The sequence below is a fragment of the Anser anser genome (genome assembly GCF_964211835.1).
Source record: "Anser anser genome assembly, chromosome: 8".
Taxonomy (NCBI): Eukaryota; Metazoa; Chordata; class Aves; order Anseriformes; family Anatidae; genus Anser; species Anser anser.
In genome coordinates, this window is record NC_139728.1 from 26832076 (window position 1) to 26851446 (window position 19371).

The following is a 19371-nucleotide window of genomic DNA, read 5'->3' on the forward strand; positions in this document are numbered from 1 at the left end:
TATAAGCCATGTGTTTGTGTATTTGTGCGTGTATTTGGGGGTTTCTAGATAGTCTTACAACAGAATACAGCAGTTTCTTAAATTGGGTCCACGGCACTTGGAAAGATTTTCCCGACTTGCTTCTCATTTGCTGCTTGTGCATAATTTTGAAAAATCACTGGCCTGCTCCAAAGTCTGTTGAAGTATATCAGGAGCTTTCTCTCAACATCAGCAAATGCTGGATCAGGCCATTAAGGCAGAAAGATTAATCATTGCCTCTAACTCTTGTGTCTTTGGGGACTGTGTGAGAGGAACGATGGAACAACCACAGGCCGTTTTGGAAGTTCAAACACAAGATGACTCAAGGATTCATCCCACTGTTGAATAACAGTTTGGAAAACAAAATACTGTATTCTTACAATAATATGATGTAACCTCTGATTTTCTTATTTTCCCTGTTACAAGGCTGTTAGGTTGTACATGTGTTGCTCATATTTTGTCTGTCTTGTCTATGTATCTTTCCAAACACGTAGTGATTAGCTTTAGAAGTGAATGAGAAACCCCTTCCCTTCAAAGTGAACTCACGTCCTCGTTGGAGTCAGAGTTCTGGAAGGCTTAATAAAGCAGCAGGAAGGCAGTGCTGCAAACAAATATTTAAATAGCTCAGATCATATACCCCACTTATGACAAAAACTGGTCACAAAGTCTGAATTTATTTTGATAACTCGAAAACAGAGCTAGGTTTTCACACTCCATTATTATTAATGAATAGACCAGGAACAAACACAGGAAGCCCAGCTCCAAAATAACTACTGCATAGGACACTGCTGTTATCCAAACAAAACACGCAGGGACTGCGGCTGAGCCACACGACTCCCACACAGCTACTTTTTGTCTTCCTGGAGGGGAAATAGAGCCTGTGTCCTGAACCTGAACACGTTCAGCACCTGTCCTGTGCCAAACACCAGTGCTGTCCACTCTGGTTCTGGTATTTCCAAGTCTGCATTTCACAACCACAGGGTCTGATAAACCTCTAAGTTTCTATAAATGCAGATGCAATTCACAGGTCCCTTCCTATTCTCAGCCAGCTCCCTCCAGGGAGTGGCCATTACAGACAACAGGTTAAAAAAGAAAGGTATTTGAACCTTTTGCTGACCTTGGCAGATGACCATGAATCCCCACCCCAGCACAAGATGCTCACTTGCTCATGGCGCTGTGGCCACCTTGCAAGTGATAGCATCAGGACTGTGCTGAAGGTCGTACAGCTAACACATTGCCCTAAGCGCCCCTATCAACTCTCAGTTTTATTTATTCCCAAATTCATTGATATACTACAAATAAATAATGAACTGTCCTTTTCCCAATAATTTCCATCTTAATTTTTGTTTCCTGGACACAGCAAGACCAAAAACTCAAGCACTGTACGGTAAAGTCAAAATTCTGCATCCACCATTAAACACAGGGACAGATTTTCAGAGCAAGAAAGAATAACGGAATTGTTTCCCTTTCTTCTCCTTTTAGGATTGCGTACTGATACATGCAAGTAAGACATGTCCTCCCTCTGCTTTTAATCCCAAAAGACAGCCAGGCATGAGCTGTCTGCTTCATTTGACAAACACTTGGCTTTCAGGAGGATATGACTCGCAGTAACAAAAGGCTCCAATGTCTTATACTGTTTTGCCCTAAACATTACTGCAGTGTGCAATTACCATAGAACTCACTGAGAAAACAAAGTCCCTGGATGATTCACATTGTACATTTTCCCTAAACCTGAGCTAAAAACTTCAAAGCCTCCCAAACTGAATCACCAAACTGAATCACCCTGTTTTCAAACATGTCAAGGAGCTTCAGGAGAGCAGCCCTCAGAGGTGCCATAACACAGCAAAGCCCAGAGAAAGTCACCCACCTCTGTAACAGGAGCACTCAGTATCTTGTGAACCGGGGCTTGATTATTGCGCTTGTATCATAAAGGCCTCGGCTGTGCTCCTGCTTGTTTGCGGTCATTGGGAGTTTTGCTTTCAGCACAGCTGAAATTTGCCTTTAGGAACTGGCAGAGGCTTAGAGCTTGCAGCTGGGCAGGCTCCGTGCAGGTGCTCAAAGGTTGGAGACCCTGCCTTGCCCGGGGAGACTCTCCCCGCAGCTTTGCACGGTCGTTTTGATGCCTGAGAGTGGATGGGACAGAGCAAAATGGGATTGCTGGAGGGTGGGAGGGCAGCACCTTCTGCCTGCCCACGCAGTGGTAGCTACAGTCCCAGCTAGGAGCTCCAGTGGCTACTCTGCAGCTGCTCCAGCATGTCTGGAGACAGACCAACCTCTCTTTCCCTTAAATAAGGCCAACGATTTGATAGCTAAACGATGTGTCTGTTTCTATAATAACATTATGAAACATTTATCAGAATTTACCAGAACCAGACTTGGGTCATGAGTAAAGCCGCTGTACGCTCATAAATGTAGCAAAGAACCAGAAATTGGTCTTTTAAGGCTTTCTGTTCTTCATCTTTCACAATCTAAATTAAAATTGGCTGCAATCAGGCCTGGAAATCAGGCAGCCCTGCTATAGTTGTTTACTAGTAACTGTATTTAAGCTAAATTTGCCAGTATTCTATATTTAACATTTTCTTAAGTATACACTGGTATCTTTGAGTGCATGGAGGGAAAGAGAGTTGAAACAATGACAACATTTTTGGTGCAACACTGCAGTCAAAAGAACTCCATTTAATATACAGGTTTGATAGTTTGTTTTGTCTAAGGTGGCTATTTTGCATGCTGGAGTTTTGTACTTGAAATGGTTCCTGGGCAAAACACTGTAGATTTAGAATGATACGCTGCCATGTTTTTATGAAAAATATGGTTTTGTTTAGGCTACAATTAGAAGCTTTCACAATTTGTCTCTGGAAAACTGAGACCAAAAACTCCGGAGTCAGTTTGTTTACTGTGAACTGAAGTAACATCTATCTTCGTAAAGTTTTACAATAAAAGAGCCTTCAGCATAGTAAGACCTAAGAGTTTTCCTACTAAAAATGTAGGGCTGCCATGCAATTCTTAACGCACTCCAATTCACAAGGCTACGAGCCATGCATTGTTTTGAAGCCATGGGGGTAAATCAAATTATTATGAATGATACTAATGATCCCATACTTGCTTGAACATAATGCATGATATAGCCTTGCCTTTAGGGATTCTTTTTTTTTTGTATTTATAATTGTTATAAATGGCTCGCTCCCTCTCTTTTGTTGATTTTACAAACAAATGCACTCAGGTACAGAGTCTGCCTTTTCCAGGTTAATCATGTGAGCCAAATCAGCCATGCCTATCATATGAGAAGTCCCAGTGTAATGCCCCAGAAAGACCCAAGTGCAATAAACAGAGCAGCATATCACAAAATACATACAACTACCTTCTCCCAGAGGGAGCTAGAGCAGCTAACCTGTGTCAGTGGATCCTCAGTCATGATTTAATAGAAGTCCTTTCACATTGACTGGAATAGGTTTGGTTTTTCAAAGAAGTGGATCTAAACACAGTTATCAAAGGGAATTCCTGGGTGATCAGAGTATGCTGTCCTTCAGCAAAGCAGGCATTTTTATTAAGTACAGGTCAATTATAAACACAATATCCAAAAATAAAATACAAAAGCTATATAATGAGAGAAGACAACCATCACAGACTTTCAGAAATCCAAATGGTTTCTTTGCCTTGCCCTTTTCTTTCCCAGTAAAATCAGGCCAGATCCCAGCTGGTAAAAACTGGCAAATTTCCATTAGCTTGTGGGTCATTAACTCTGAAAAAAGGGCAGTTTCAAAACCAGTTTTGTGTATAGTGTTAGTTTCTGTCAGCGTTGCTATAAACAATCGAAATTGAAAGTATTTGGGATGACTGCAATACCCACTTCTTTCTCTTGCCATTCAGAGATGCGTTTCAACACAGACTTTCCTAAAACAATTTATACGTATCGGAGCCTGTATTTGACAAGACAAAATATTCAAAACAAGCTTCATCTGCCTTCGAAGTTGCACCCCTGGTGATGCACAAACATAGTCTGTTGGCGATCAACAAGCATCAGACCGATTCTTAACGGAGGTGCCTTCACCTGCTAAGGGGAACGACTCATTCGTAACAGCTGGGGCAAATGCTAAGACCAGGGAGCTGATGTGCTTCCTCATCAGCCACCAAAAACCTTTGCAAGAAATCTCAGTCCATGCCAGATGTAAAAGATGGAGACAGCATCATCATGCTTTTCACTGTCTTGTTTTTCTGCTATGTTTATCCTGCTCAGTCGCCAAAGAATTGGCAAATGCAGGCCCAGGTACAGATTCAGCAGAGATGTCTTAGGGAAGAGCTGGCCTCCTTCTCTCTCCCCAGGTTTGGCTTAATGTCATCTGATTGTGAGCCCGTACCTGTGCACCTCTCAGCTCCACAATGCAGTTGTGCCCTGCACTGTTTCCCAGACAAAACACAGCCCAATCTGATCTGATCTGATCAATGCACATCAAAGCATCACGCTTGAAACACAACTTGAATTTCACTGCCTGAATTTTGAGGAAATTGAAGCAGGAATCTGCAGGTGAAGGTGCTGTGCTCAACAGCCCTTACTTGCCCAATTTCCCAACAGAAATAAAATATCCATATATCACGGCACAGTCATTCTTGGCACAATGGCCTAAGTGGTACAATCGCATTCCCTGGAATGAATAGCAAGGCTTTCATTCATGGTGAGAAGAAACATTCTGTTCTATAAAGGTCAAACCTGGTAAGAGCAAAGCAAAACAGAAGGTACCATTCTTGGCAATGTGACTGCTCTACCAGTCATCCCTGATTCCATGCTTGCCGGTGTGCAAAGAAAGCATTCATTTGTGAAATGGGCTGACAGTCTTGCCTGGAAGGACAGGGGGACGCACAATGTATGGGCTGCTGAGCCAGCTCTGTGCATGCTGCCTGTCCCTAGCTACCTTACAGCAACATTAGGAGGACAAAATACACAAATAATATCTTTAGAGTGCAGACACCTGAAGGCTAAAAATGTATTCCTGTGCCTGTTATTGCAAGTCCTTCTCTTATGCCTAATGACAAAATCAATTTTCACAGAATGGCAGAAATCAGCAATAAGACAGTTTGCATTCAAGATGATTTTCTACAATGTTTTTCACTTATTCAGACAGTCTACCTTATATTCTTCACATAATTGGGTATCCATTATTTCCACTATGAAATTATTCCAGTCTAAAATACACCTCATAATTAAGGAAACTTTTACTGAAAGATTAGCATTCATTTTTCCTTTGCTCAGTTATGGCTGATCTCCCGTACTTACATTCTCTGCTCTCCTCTAAACAACCCCTCCCTTTCCTTGTTCTCTGCTCCCCAGCCCTTGTTTAATTCCTTTAATCTTTCCTTAAAAGACTGTCTCTCTGTCCCCTTAATCATTTTTTAATTTCCCATCCTTTAGGCGAGTGCCAAAGATGTTAAAATGAGAGATGGATGCTTGCCATAAAGGAACAGTACTCCTGTAACTCCAAAACAGTTGAAATCATGAGAACTTGCAGGCCATTACCCCATTATGTGAATGGTATTTTTACAGCACTAGAAATGAAGTAATGCAGAGACAAATATTCATGTTTTATACGTGTTGTCATTCCAGTGGCCCAGCTACAAGTTGCGTGAGAGCAATCAATGTAAAGTTAGGAATATCTCAAGCCACAGTTAAGAATGCCCACACTTCACAAAGGTTCCTTCCACTCTGATGCCTTCTACTTTGCCCTGTGCTAAAATGTCTTTCCTTTAAAAAGGTCTACATTTGCTGCTTCTCAGTATCCGTCTATAAGGAGAGACAATACAGAATCCCTCACCTGGCCTCTCCTGGTATGTTCACTGTGTACCTCTGAATCCTCACCCTCTAAATTCAGCACAGTCTCTTCACACCTGAAAGTCTTTCTGTTCATCTCCTTTCAAAATCCAAAGAAAAATGGTCAGCATCATCAGAGATAGTTTTGGCATATCACTTCAGCCCTCAAGTAAGGTATACAAAAGAAGAGGTTTGCCAAACTTAGTGTAAAGCATGCTATTTTTTAGCACCTACCTGGCTAAAAAAACTTAGACTGACTAAGCTGGTGTGCTCTGTGCAGCTGATGCATATGCCAGGTTTCTGTGTGTTTGCTGTCATCTTTTCACTCCTGAAGACAAAACAAAAGCTAAAAATGTTTAGTTAGACCAAAGCATTGTAAACAGTGACCTCTGAGATCACCCCGACCATGCAATTAAAGATCTCATAACGTTTGAGGATGTGCAGGAAGATAAAAGTCTGGGAATAACTGTGATGCTTTTACATATTTTCACATATTCTGCTTTTTACTGCTCTCCCCATGTCACGTCTGAGTAGAGAATTTATTGCATGGAGGCAAGTGGGCACCGTGTCAAGCATTAGATGTGGTTTTGCTGAGAACACCCCATACTGAGTCAGGTCTACCGCTGTTTTTCTGTGAGTCCAAGCAAGTACCACAAGGTAGGTCTCTTGCCAGACCCCCTCTCCCTGCAGTACCCCAGAACGTGTTTTCAGGCACCAAGGCTCGGGCCATTCCAGGAGCACCCCCATGGGCCTTGTTTTCTGTGGAGACAGCGTGCTGGAGATCTACAGGGAACCGGTCCGAGACCGTGTCTCTTTATAAGGGAAAGCAAAGCAATTCCTGCAGCTGGTCATTGCTGCACAAAGGCAGAGAAATGTAGTTGTACCATTTTGAAATCAGCAAAAACAAGGCTGGGTTTGTTTCACACCACTTTGAAAGACCCTGGCTTCGAAGTGTCGACACTGCATCTTTCTCAAAGGCCCGGACAGAAAGGTATTCTGTGCCTCTGGGTGTACTGAAGGGATTATTGTAATGTGACATGATACCTGGCCTCGCGGAGGCCGGGCTCAGTGACCCAGAAGGCCCTACCAGTTTCGCCTGGTGTTTTCCTGTTTTTTTAGTACTCCGTCTTCCCCGTTCTCTCACTGAAACAGCGAGTGAAATCATATCAACATGGACACAGCAGATTAGCTTTACAAGGTTCCCACCTGTCTGACATTCATCAGCTCTCTAATCTAACAGTAACACAATACCCTGTACAAGTACACGTTGAAGCAGCGTGCTCACAGCCTGAGGCCAAGGGCTGCAGGTTAAACCCAGGCCCTGCCTGTCGCTGCCGGACCGACCTTAGTGCTGCCATTCCCGGGGGCTGGCAGCCCTCCACGCAAGGGTTAAAGGCAAGTTGTAAGCAAAGGCTCTAAAACACTTGGAAGAATCTCCCTGAATCAAAACCATTTCATAAAAGGCTCTCTGCCAGGCAATAAAATATTTTTGATGGACTCTTATTTTATCATTACCCATGTAAGAAAAATGTATTGCAAGAATCCCAACACAATTCAGGGAAGTAATCATTTGCAGATTTAGTAGGCATTCTCAATTGGCAAAAATGAAAGATTTATTGTAGGGATGATGAAACAAAGAGCAGTTGTGCAAACTTTACTGAGCTGGATTATGAGAACATGCTTTTTCCATTTCCCACTTTTAAATGCCTTGGATGCTGTTTCAAAAGAAAGATCAAGATCAATTATTTAACGCTGCAGTTACACCGTACCTGAGTGAGGATCTCTTCACACATATGTTATCTGTACACAACAATAAAAGAAGGCGATCGAGGGAAGACACTGTTATAGACAACAAAAGCAGGCTTTTGGAATAAAACATATTCCTGATTCCACAGGCAGCCCAGGGACGTGAACAGAAAACTCGGGCAACAACAAATATCTGTGATATAAGTGTAAAAATTTGACTTACAGAACACAGAAAATACAGGTGTCCTGGAGATAGCACACGGGGCTCTGAACACTTCGTAATAGCAACAATTTCTTTGAAAGCCACTGTACAGCTGAAAAAAATTGCAGTTTAGCAAACCCTTACTCACGTGAGTAATGCTCTGAAGCGGAAGGGACTTTTTGGTCAACAGAGGTGCACACTCCCACAGCAACTTTAAGAAATAGGTGGAAGAGAAAACATTTTGGGAAGAAACAGTTCTTTTTCCTGCCTTTTCTGCCAGGGACTCAATGTGTGACTATTGGCACTTTGTAGCTGAGCCGTTCTGGGCTCACACACCCTGATGTAAATTCAGGGTTTCTTTACCATTACACCAGTGTAAACAGGGACAGAAGGTAGCGGAGTAATTTGCCTGAATTTAACTGAATCTGGAATTTGGGTGCAACACTTTTCGCCACAGGAAATGCTGTACACTGGCAGAAGCCTGTAAGAGCTTTGAGGTTCACAGCAGAAAGAACCGCTAGAGATGCAAAATAGCATTATGGATGTGTTACGTTCTTGGCCTCGCTACCTCTCTGTGATTATTCACACTCCCTGTGCTCCAGGGAGACTAACCTCGTTGTGCTCGTGTGGAAACGGAGATCTAACGTCAACGTTTCCAGAAGTGCTTACGAAATTTCAGTACCTTCGTTATATGCTGTCTGCTTTGAGAGAAAGAAGACCTCAGCTTCAGAGGTGCCCTGTTCAAGCTGGGGACCTCCACAATACAGCTACCCAAATGCAGGGTGCATTTCTGAAAATCTTGAAAATCCACAATGTGGACTGTCAGATGCCAGAAGGTCAAGTTTTGACATACTGAATTTAAATAACACATTATTTATTACTAGGCCCACTGGACGACTTGTTAAGCAAGTGAGAAGGTTTCAGAATCTGGCCCACTGTGAAGCCTACACCAATATAGCTGCCCCGTGTTGTGGAATGATGTTTTTTTTATTTCCCATCCGATTGTTAAAAGCTAAGGGTTGCTGGTTTGCCCTGAAGTAACAAACAAATGCATCATATTTAGAACTGAGATCCAACTGCATAAATGACTGTATAAAATTTTTAATGTGCACTAAATTCCTCTTTCTCCCCTGAGACTGCAGTATACAGCCTTTGTGCTGCCTGCAAATGCAGATTAACATTTTTATTAAATGACATATGTTTCACTAATATGGAGTATTAAAATGTATTGGCCTAATAAGAAACATTAATGAGTATATCGTTGGCACAGTTTTTAAACAATATTTAATTTTACTGCTTTTTAATTTGACCAAACCCTCTGCCAGGTGATTCAGGCTATTTTCTTTCTTGAGGTTAATCGTTGTTCAGGAAGGCTAAATCACTGACAGTTCAGAGCAATTCCAGGCCGTTTTTAATAATCCCCACAGAACACATACACAGAAATAAAATAAAGCCAAACACTTAACCTCAAGTACACAGTCACAAAGACTGCTTAAAATTTTAGAACTTCCAAGCTTTCCACTTTCTAAGTGGAAAGATTAATAATGTTCAGATGCAAAATCTTTTAAAAATGAAATTTTAGGGGGAAGAAAATCCTCTGTCACTGCTCCCAGATATTAGATAACTGCAGACTGCCCATGGATCAGTCAATGCAACCTACTTTCCCAGACCCTGTGGAGACAACTCACCCTGCCAAAATGATGCTGAACCCATCTTTGAGGTACTCTTGGGGTGTGTTAAGACGTTCCCACGGGAAGCAGGTAGTTCACAAGTATGTTTACTGCTCTGCAAAACTTGTGACTAGATGGGGAATGCATCTGACCAGCCGAGGGTGTACCGCTTGTTCTTTCCTACCGTGCAGATTCATATAGTGAAACTGATGGACGATTCAGTCCCAGACAGGATGCATAGTGAGAAGGAAGTCTTGTCATACTGTTGCTACATAGGAAATGGTGAGCTCCAGAAATTCTGAAGAGTTATTGCAAACCCAGCACTTAGAGGCTGGAAAGCCTTTCCCTTTTTGCATCCTCAGATGTGCTTATTTGATACAATTCATTGATCTGCATGGCAAAGAAAGTGATCTTGTGGCGCAGCTGGAATGAATTGGCAGTTAAGAGGCTGCTTGCAAGATATCTTCAAAAGGTGATGCCCCATGAGAGGTTTATAGGTCTGTGCTGAGACTGGGGCTTGAATAAATCTACATATGGACTATCATCCAGAGCCAGGCCACAGTAGAGCTGGAAATATTCTATGTCTTAAAATGAGAAGAAATCACTAATGGAGTTTTGTGGGGCAATGGGATAAGGATAAAAACATGCTATCGAGATGTAAGTTTTGTGAGCAAACTGGGCAAAGGGAAGGGAAGGGAAAGGAGTCTAGGAAAAATCTTCCAAAAAGACCTGGGAGCAATGCCTAGAATTTTGTCTGGCAGCCAGACATCATAGGTCACAACTAATAAACTGTAAGTTTCTAAGCTGGGCATACTTTAGCCTATATATTTGACAAAGAACACAAATGACTTAGTTCAGTGTGGAGGAGTTCTGATCAAATTACTTCTCTGTGCCACAATGGTGCCAAGCTGCACAGTCACTGTGTAGAAGCATTTCAACACAAAAATGTTTCCTTCCTTTAAGATGATCGCTATCAAATCGCTGTCAGGTGTTTGTCAAAAGCTCAGAGCGTTTAGGATTCTGACAAATATCTGCTGCTTTGGAGGAAAGTGGTTCATTTTACCTCTATTCAAATAATGTCACAGCTGGGATTATGTTAAAGATATATTTTTTTCAGTAGCCAAATCAAAACACTGAAGAATGAAGGGAGGAGAAATCAGTCCAGAATGAGCTGAGATACAATTGTTTGGGGACTGCTCTAACAAAATAAAAACTCTAAATAAATCAAATGGGGAGAGCTTTTACACAACCTTGAAAAGCCTCTTTGTTTAATACTTTTCATTCTGAAAAGTCAAAAAAGATGGGTTAAAATACAGAAAAAAAAATCATTATTTCTAAATTAGTACACTGTTTAGAAAATGCCAATAGTAACAAAATCCTCCAGCCCTGTTCACTGTCCCCCAATCATTCTGTTTTCCAAACTGAATGTGATCCAGATTCACTAATGATTTTCTTCTCAAAACTCTGTTTTGCAATGATACTACTACTGGTTGGAAAAAAATGGCCTGGAACATCTAGTAACATTTCTAGTGGGGAACATGGAAAGAAATATTCGTCCTTGTGCCACAAGTCTAGCTGTTCCCTAAACCACTATCTGCTTTGTCTTGTCCCCATAGCTTGAGTAGATACTGAGTTTTATTAGCTGAAAGGATCCAGCACTGTGAGAAATCACAATAGTGGTAATTAATTACATTATATGGTATGGCAGTGAGGTTCACAGAGCGAGTACCCACTATGTTGTGGTGATATTATTGTTATTATCCCGCTTTGATTCTTAAAAGAATGAACAGCAGTATCTACACACAGTGACTAGCTCTGCATAAACATGCCAGGAAAACTGCAGTCAAAAAGTAGGATTATGTTTTAACCAGGTCCCCAATAACTGAATAATTTATCAAGTCAAATTAAATAAAACTTTATGGAATTAAATGCTCTTGTGGATAAAAACAGTATGTATTTGAAGCCTAATGCTTCCATGTAAAGCCTACCATACTCCATTTATCAGCTATCTTCAGTATCCTGTGTAAAATTTTTAAGGCACGCAACTGAGCTTGAATACCCTTCTGGGTGCTGGCAGCAATAGTCACAACTTACTTCCCTTGTATTTATTTAGATTTATGCAAACAAAGGGCCCAAGAATATGCAGTGGAACCTAACCCATATCAAACTGCTGTGAAAGAAGAGAAAACGAGCCGCCCTGGTCGGATGGAAATCCATCTAGCCCCTCCAATGCTCTCAACCGGAGAAAGCAGCCACACCTCACAGCACGTCCTGAAGGTCGGCAGTCCCAGGGGAGGGATGCCCCATGTTGGGAAGCTGACGGTCCTTCAGGGAATCACTGGAGCTACTCCCTCTGCGGCCCAGCTCCAGCAGGCAGGTGTCGAGCCCCTGCAGACACCGCAACGTGCTGTACTATTGCACCGTGGCTCCTGGCCGCACTACGAACCACAGGTTTGCATTCCCGTTCTGCTGCAGCAAACCAAGGGACAACGCCAGACACAGAGGAAACTCTCAGAGCGTTTGCTCTGCGAGATCAGTCAGTCTGGAGCTCTCCCGTGGACACCAAGAGTTCAAATTCACCAGATGCTGGTGGGGAACTGACACAGTGACGAGTCCAATGCCATTTGCCTGCCCCGCAGTGCTGGTGCATGCCTAAACCCATCTGCACTGCTGTCAGGCAGTCTGTAGTGGGTTTCGTAAACAGATAAACATTGTGTTTTCACCAAACCACTGAATTGCTGTCTACTTCTCCTCTAATCACAGAGTGGTTTTAATGGGGCAATTCCTTGAGTGTTGGGAAATGCCACCAAAGGGACCTCATAAAAAGAGAGATCTGTAACGAGGCAGCCTTGATAGAATTGATGTTTCCTACCATCGACTTCAAAGGAAAGAAAGTGTGGCTATTGTTTTTTTAAAGCACTCCTTTGGCATCAGCGCATGACACCCTCCACGCCAAAAGCCGAAAACACTTTGCAGACCTCCACAGCATTCCCTCGGGTCCGGCTCACTGTTCAGGTGAAGTAACTCCCGTCAGCCCGGGCACGCAGGCCTGTCTCCCTGCACTCGCAGGACCCGCTCAGACTCACTGGCAGATGTAGCCCACAGAGACCTCACTACTCAACGTGCACTGCTGGGCACACGCTCCCCACTGACCGTAGGCAGCATAATCCTTGCTATCTACTGACAGCAGAGATTCCGCATGGGTTTCCTTAGCAGCGGTGGCAATCACACTGATCTGCCCCACAGGCCCCTCTCGCCCTTAAGCGCCATAACCGGGTTGCTGCCCAGGATGACAAAGGCCTCGCGCGAGGCCTTCTGGCGCTCAGCTGAAAGTTGTCACAGGTTTATGCCACATGGAACCACCTGCGTCATAGAAGAACAATAAAAATAACAAGAAGTGCAGCAGGATCGCTATCTTTTATGCAATCCGTACAAAAATGTGTTTCAGAGGTCAAATTGCCAGTGCTTAGTTTGTGTGATGCAGTGATCTGAACACAGAGCGGAGCTGGAATGCTGGAATTGCCTCAGGATGCCTTTAGGCAAGTTCCTTATCTGCTCTGTGTCTCAATACAGGACCTATAGAGCCTCACCTTTACGGATCCAAAAGAACTGACTACAAACAGCACAAGTGCGGAGTTTCAGGGTGCACAACAGCAGAACCCAAATCCTTGCATTATGACTGTTCCCAAACCGAACACACTGCACGTACGCAAGGACAAAAGATTTGGCTTCCAAGTCTTACCCAGGCAGAAACATGATGCCACAGACAGGGCTACAACATACACAGGAGGCATTTGTTTCTTTGAAATACATGAACTAGAAACATTAACAATGGCTGTTATCACCGCCCAGCTCTTTTCATGGATATCACAAACGTTAGGAAACCCAATATCAATAAACACGGTTTGCATATGTAGAAATTACAAAAAGGAAAATATAATACCTTTGCTCATGTCTGTGAAAGCCTGCAACATAGTTTCCCTGAACACAGATGCATGCAGCGATGCTAACTTCATTTTCTACTCTTTATGAAGCCACAGAAAGCACAAGAGGATAAACTGATAAGCCAAGCATGGATTTTTCCAAATCAAACAATGCTAGACAACTAAATGAGCAGCTCTGTATTTACATTTGTAAGCAGAGGCTTAAACCAAAGATGCAATATTTAGAGATCAGCAGGGTTCTACCCACCAAAGTATTGGAAGAACTAAAAGCAGCAAAAGATGCAGCTATGAGAAATTTTTTTAAATAAAAACCATTTAAGCTTACTAATTTTTGCTGTCTCAGACAATCAAAATTCCAATTGTCTGGGACATCAAATCTAAAAAAGCATGAAATTAATCTTCAGAAGTTAAAGTCTTAAATGCATTGCATCATTATTTTTGTTGGATATATTTTTGATTATAATGCAGATGAACCCCAAATTTAATAAAACTAAAATAACATGAGTTAAGTATGAAACATAACAGGATATTGCAAAGAGATTAGGTAGTTTCCTCTAGACTACTTGCAGAGCCCAAGGAAAAACCAAACTGAGGGACACAATGACAAGAAGGCACCACTAAATTAGAGTATTTAACAGAATATGAAAACAGTATACTCATAGTATGGGTTTTGGCAATGAAACACAGCAAGCAGAATACGGACCCGAAACATCAGCATTTCTCTACACCAGATACTGTTTTGCCTGTCGACTATCTGTAGTAAAGAAAGAAGCAGGCTAGCTAAATTTAAACCAGCTGTAACGATGAGAGTGTTACAGTTGGACTGAAGGAAGCTTACCTCATGAAAGTATTGTGGAAACTGCTGTTGGAAAGATAATAAAAGGATTAACTGCTGTTTTAGTGAACCATTTACTTTTCAATCAAAATGTCTCATGTATTTCCTGTTCTCAAGTAGCTTGAATTCCAAAATTCCTTTGTCTATTACAGTACATAGTAGCAAAGCTTGTCATAAGAAATTAATAATTTTACATGGAAAAGTACTTTTATGTATGATGGTGGGGTGCTGCTTGCTGTTAGCTTCTCCTGAGCAGCTCAATACCTAGTCGGCCAGTAATCTTACAGATGGGAACAAAATCGAGGGCTTAAAAAGAAAGTACAATGGGTAATTGTGAACAGAGAAAGAAAATCTCCACTACAAATACCAAGAGATGTAAAGTTACTTTAACAGGGCTACAGCAAAAATGAAACAAAATCTCAGACCTCTATAGACACAGAATGAATTGCCTTCTTAATTTGCAGGAATAACAGCACAATTATTATCACATCAAAAGAAAAGCCATCATTTAAAATGACATGACATCACTGCACAAAGAAACACTGCACAGCAACCCTTGTTTAAAGTGGAATGGAATTCACTGGGCAAATAATCCCCACTTGATATTAATAACTTTAAGGAGCCGTGTTGCAGCTTTGGATCCTGTCCCTGCTAGATCAAGGTCTTTCCAGGGTAGGAAACTAAATTTACAAAGACAACTTATTTTTCATGTGCTCACTTGGATCCAGTTGTACTCCAGTAGAGGATTCCAGATTGTGACACTTAATACACGGATACATCTGCTGATAGCAGAAGGGTGTTGGTCTGGGAATAGAAGAGTTAACTGCAAGTTCTGCAGTGTGAAGCACCAAATTCTGATTGGGGCAATCCTGGCTATGGGAACAACAATACACTATCTGCATAAATAAAACATCTTTATGTACTTACATGCCAAGGCTGCATACATGTGCCATGAAAGCTATCTGCAATAGCAGATGCAGAATTTTTTTCAACCTATTCACAACGTTAAGCATTGAGACACTATCAAAAGCCACTTCTTTAATGCAGATGTACATAATTGAAAGGCAAAATCTTTAGCATTTGCTAAGATGTTACATGATTTAATGTCTCTGGTTTATCCAGTTTCCTGTAGGAATGGGAATGTAACATTAGATATCTGCTATATAATACCTGTCAAATACGCATTTTGCAGAAAAAGGCAAAAGTTCCCGCAAAAACTGATTCTTTCAGCATTATAGTAAAGCTAATCAGGGTTTCATGTTTAAATATTTCCTTTAAAAACTGTGAGATATAAGTAGGGAAAAGACCAGTCTCATTACAGAGACTGTTAAAACAGTCGAATAAAAGGAAGGCTAAAATAAAATAGGCATACTTTCACTGTTTACTTAGACTTTGGTTCAGAAAGAAGCAACTAAGCTGCATTATCCTTGCATGATTTATGACCAAAAAAAGATATTTACAGGAACTTCAAGTTCCTTTATACTTTTACAAAATAGGGTTTAGCTACTTCTGGAAATGAGCGAGTCAGTTCTTTCACTCAAAATGAAAGAAACAGGTAAGTCTTAGAAACTTTCCATTTTATCTTGGACATGATGGCGTTGTCTAAAAATCTTCATTGTTTCCAGTATTATTTCAGGGAATACCCACTGAACAGCACGGATATTAAGGTAACATTGCTCATTTATGTAATGGAAGTAAGAATATCATCAGGTGACTACCTAGAGAATATTTTTCTCCGTAAAACACTGAATAACTTTTTTCTTCCTTCTCCCTGCCATACCCATTGCAAGCCAGCAAGCTTTCCTCAAACAAATGAAGAAAAGGAAGCTTTTTATAAAAACATGCTTTCCTTTTCCTCCATAGAAAGCTACAGCTTGCCATGGAAAAGTTTGTCTTGATCTAACTTCCTTATGAACATTTTCCATTATATCATGCTCTGATCATAACAATAAATAGACATACAGTCAAAAATTCTGCCTATCAAGAACAACAACCTGCTGCTATAATCATCCCTTTTGTTTGGACTCATTTGTGTGTGCGCGTATGTGCATGTGCATGCACGCACACGCGTGCGCATGTGGGTGTTACAAATAAGACTTTCCAAATTTCATGGCCCAATTTGGAAGCTTATGTCAAACTTGTTTTGCTTCATCTGTTTCAGTCAGGGTCTTATATCATTGTTGTTGCAAACATGTGGAAAGCTTAATGGAAGTCATTAGCTTTTATTTTAGTTTAGCCATATTGTCATCATGGTGGGCAGATGCAGAGATGGTGCTATTCCCAAGATCCTCTTTTTGGAACACTGATGTTGTTTACATCTTCTTGATCAGAAGAGAACAATGGTTTTTACTTATTTTTAAAGCTCTGTTTTGCAAATTAAAAAAGCCCCTAAGAACCTTTGAAAATGTAATTGAAGATATTCCTTTTATTCTTTTAACTGTTTAAAATCCTTAACAAGTTTCTTTTTCTTTTCTAAACTGCCATTCGAAACTTTTGCACTCGTAACTCTATGGGTTACTGTTCAGCTGAAGGAATGAAAAGAATTTCATTAGATGTGTTTTATGTTTCTTGATTAAAAATGTCACCCGAGGCTCAGTGACTTGTTTTACGTTAAGTGACTGCTGTGTGCTTTGATCATCACTTTATTAATGCTTTAATGAATATTAAAAAAAATAAAGCACTGTATTAAAAGTTAAGCTCTCATATAAGGAAACTGAATCCCTTTTCCAAGAACTACAGTATTTCTCACTCAAACATTTCCTTCTATATTAAGGCTTTCTCCAATTCCCCTGTAGCCTGCTGCAGACTCTTACAGGAAAGCACAACAATTATATTGGAATAAGACTGAAGAGAGAGCAAAAAGGAGAACAGAGTAGTATGCTTCTATTCAAACAAATAAATTCCAGACTTACCATGCACTTGTTTGGTTTTTCTCCAGAATGAACCCTCATATGAATCAGCAGTTTGTAACGAGCATTGAAGGGTTTATATCGGCGGACACAGCCTGCCCAAAAGCAAGTGAAGTCCTCTCCTTTCCGCTGGTCAATGTGTGTCTTTTCTATGTGTCTGACCAGTTCGTCTTGTTGGTCGTAAGTGGCACTGCAGTCAATCCACCGACAGATCTGCTTGCCATTGCCGAGGTCCTGTTCATCCCCTTCGCTGGGCTGAAGGGATTTCGGAGACATAGAGGCGTGCAAGTGAGGCAGTGTCCCTTGAGTTTGGCTTAGCTGCTGGTGTAGGTGGTAAGGGGGAGGCAGCCCCTGATGATGTCGGAAAAGATCAGCAGCGGAGGAATAATCGTCAGCTGGTTCTTGTTTTAAGAAACTCACCTTCTGAGTGCTGTGGGAGGTGTTTTGATGAGGAATGCTACTGCCATTCATCATAAGGCTGAGACTTCCATTCTCCTCAGCTTGCTGCATTTGTATCTGCTCACAGTCACCTCTGTCACATTCAGTGGAAATAGGTACAAGACATGCTGGAGGGGAGGGAATACTGCAAGGGTTTCCAGGCTGAGAGCAAGACTGGGGCCGAGAGGATTTTTGAGCACTGTGATGACTGATCTCCACGGGATGAGAGGAAATGCCAGCTGAATTAGTTCGCAGTCCATTCACACAGGTGACCAGTGACGTCTGTGATGTGCGGATGATAGCTGTAATGTCAATTCCTTCGGCTGAAGACGGCACAACAGAGATGCATCTCTTCTTCAGGTTGCTCGTTTGTAGCCTAGCCGAGTGCTGAGGGGTGCCAAGTGACAACGGACCCAGGGAGGAGCTATGTTCATTATTAAACAAGTAGGAAGAAAGTGAATTTGTAAAGCTATTATTCATTAGGTCTATTTCAGGATGCAGGCTACCGGAGGCTCTCAGCTCCATCCCCTCCGTAATCCTTCTATGCGTGGAAGCCTCAGACAGAACCTTATAATCACCGGGGCATTCTTGTTTAATGTGCTGAGCTGGGTGACTTCCATTCAGGCATGGAGCAGCAGAATCTACCGAGTCTTGAAACCTGGGTGACCTGTAATATAGTTTGCATTAAGCATCACGAACTACCACAGGATTTATCATTTTTGTACAAGACACAACATTTGTTAAGCCCCGAAGAATGGAAGCACTTGTTTTCTGCTGAACGTTGCTTGTCTAACGCAGCAATTACATCAAAAAATTCTGCAGCACTTCCTCCACAACCCTTGTATAGGCAGCATCATTTTACATGGGATTAATTTTACACACTGAGCTATGCACAGAACAGACAGTCTCCCCTCTACTGCTACGGGCAGTTCATCAATCACAATCTAGGTTTTCAATGCATAATAGATTGGGCAAAACAATAGCTGAGAATGAAGTTTGAGAGCTTTGGGCATTTTCAAATTATTCAAATATCAGCATTTTCCTCAGAGCACACTGGGAAAATGCCTTGGCAATCTTAACATGAATAAAAAAAGGCTAGCTCCCGTGACGGAGATGCTGTGCTTCGCTAAATTAAACAAGGTGCTCGATCAGTGGGGAAAAAAAGATTACAAATACAGAACAGCTTGCTTTCAACCAGTGGTCCAGAGCTGATGAGAAATCAGACAACTATTTACTTCTAACGGGTCTACAAAAGATAACTAGGAGAAGTCCACAACCAGTAGATTTAAACTGGCAGTCTATTGTATGTCCATTTCCATTTCTTGAAAATCTGCATGGGTCTGCAAATGATAAGAAGTGATTTTCTGCAGAAGTGATTTTCTATCTTTTTCTGATGTGTTCTGAATCCAATCACTCAGGAAGCATAAACCCCATGTTGACATTTCAGAAAAACTCTTAGGATAACATCTTCTAAGCAGCTAGCAATTGGTTTATGCCTTAACACAAAAAAAAAAATGTATCTTGGTGATAAACATTCACTGTGCATGACCCAATCGTGCGTTTTTCTTAGGACCAGTGTTTCTTTGTTATCTGAAAAGTGTAGTAAGGTTTAACCTGTGGCTTCAACACGCAGTGATCTGCCAGACCTAGAAGAGGAAAGTACATCTGTGTGCAAAAAAGCTGTACCTGAACCAATAAACCCCCCAGAGAGGTCCTCCATGGCACTTACACTGACATGTTCCATATAAATGAATTTTATGCTTTTTTGATGTTAGTGCCACAAAAGCTGAAGGAAACCTGGCCATTTGG

General features: G+C 41.6%; 1 protein-coding gene and 1 long non-coding RNA gene across 13 annotated transcripts in view; both read right to left on the reverse strand.

Moving 5' to 3' along the window:
* The window catches only part of LOC310903404, a 28083-nt gene extending 10972 nt beyond the window's left edge, over window positions 1-17111 (reverse strand). For all 3 annotated transcript variants that reach the window (XR_014587508.1, XR_014587509.1, XR_014587510.1), the window contains exon 1: window positions 1886-17111. This is a non-coding gene — a long non-coding RNA (uncharacterized lncRNA). The remainder of the gene's footprint in view (window positions 1-1885) is intronic.
* The window catches only part of GLIS1 (GLIS family zinc finger 1), a 192635-nt gene that overhangs the window by 81744 nt on the left and 91520 nt on the right, over window positions 1-19371 (reverse strand). For all 10 annotated transcript variants that reach the window (XM_083846624.1, XM_083846623.1, XM_083846621.1 and 7 more), the window contains one exon: window positions 17128-18229. In XM_083846624.1, the coding sequence (XP_083702750.1) occupies window positions 17128-18229 (1102 nt within the window). The remainder of the gene's footprint in view (window positions 1-17127; window positions 18230-19371) is intronic.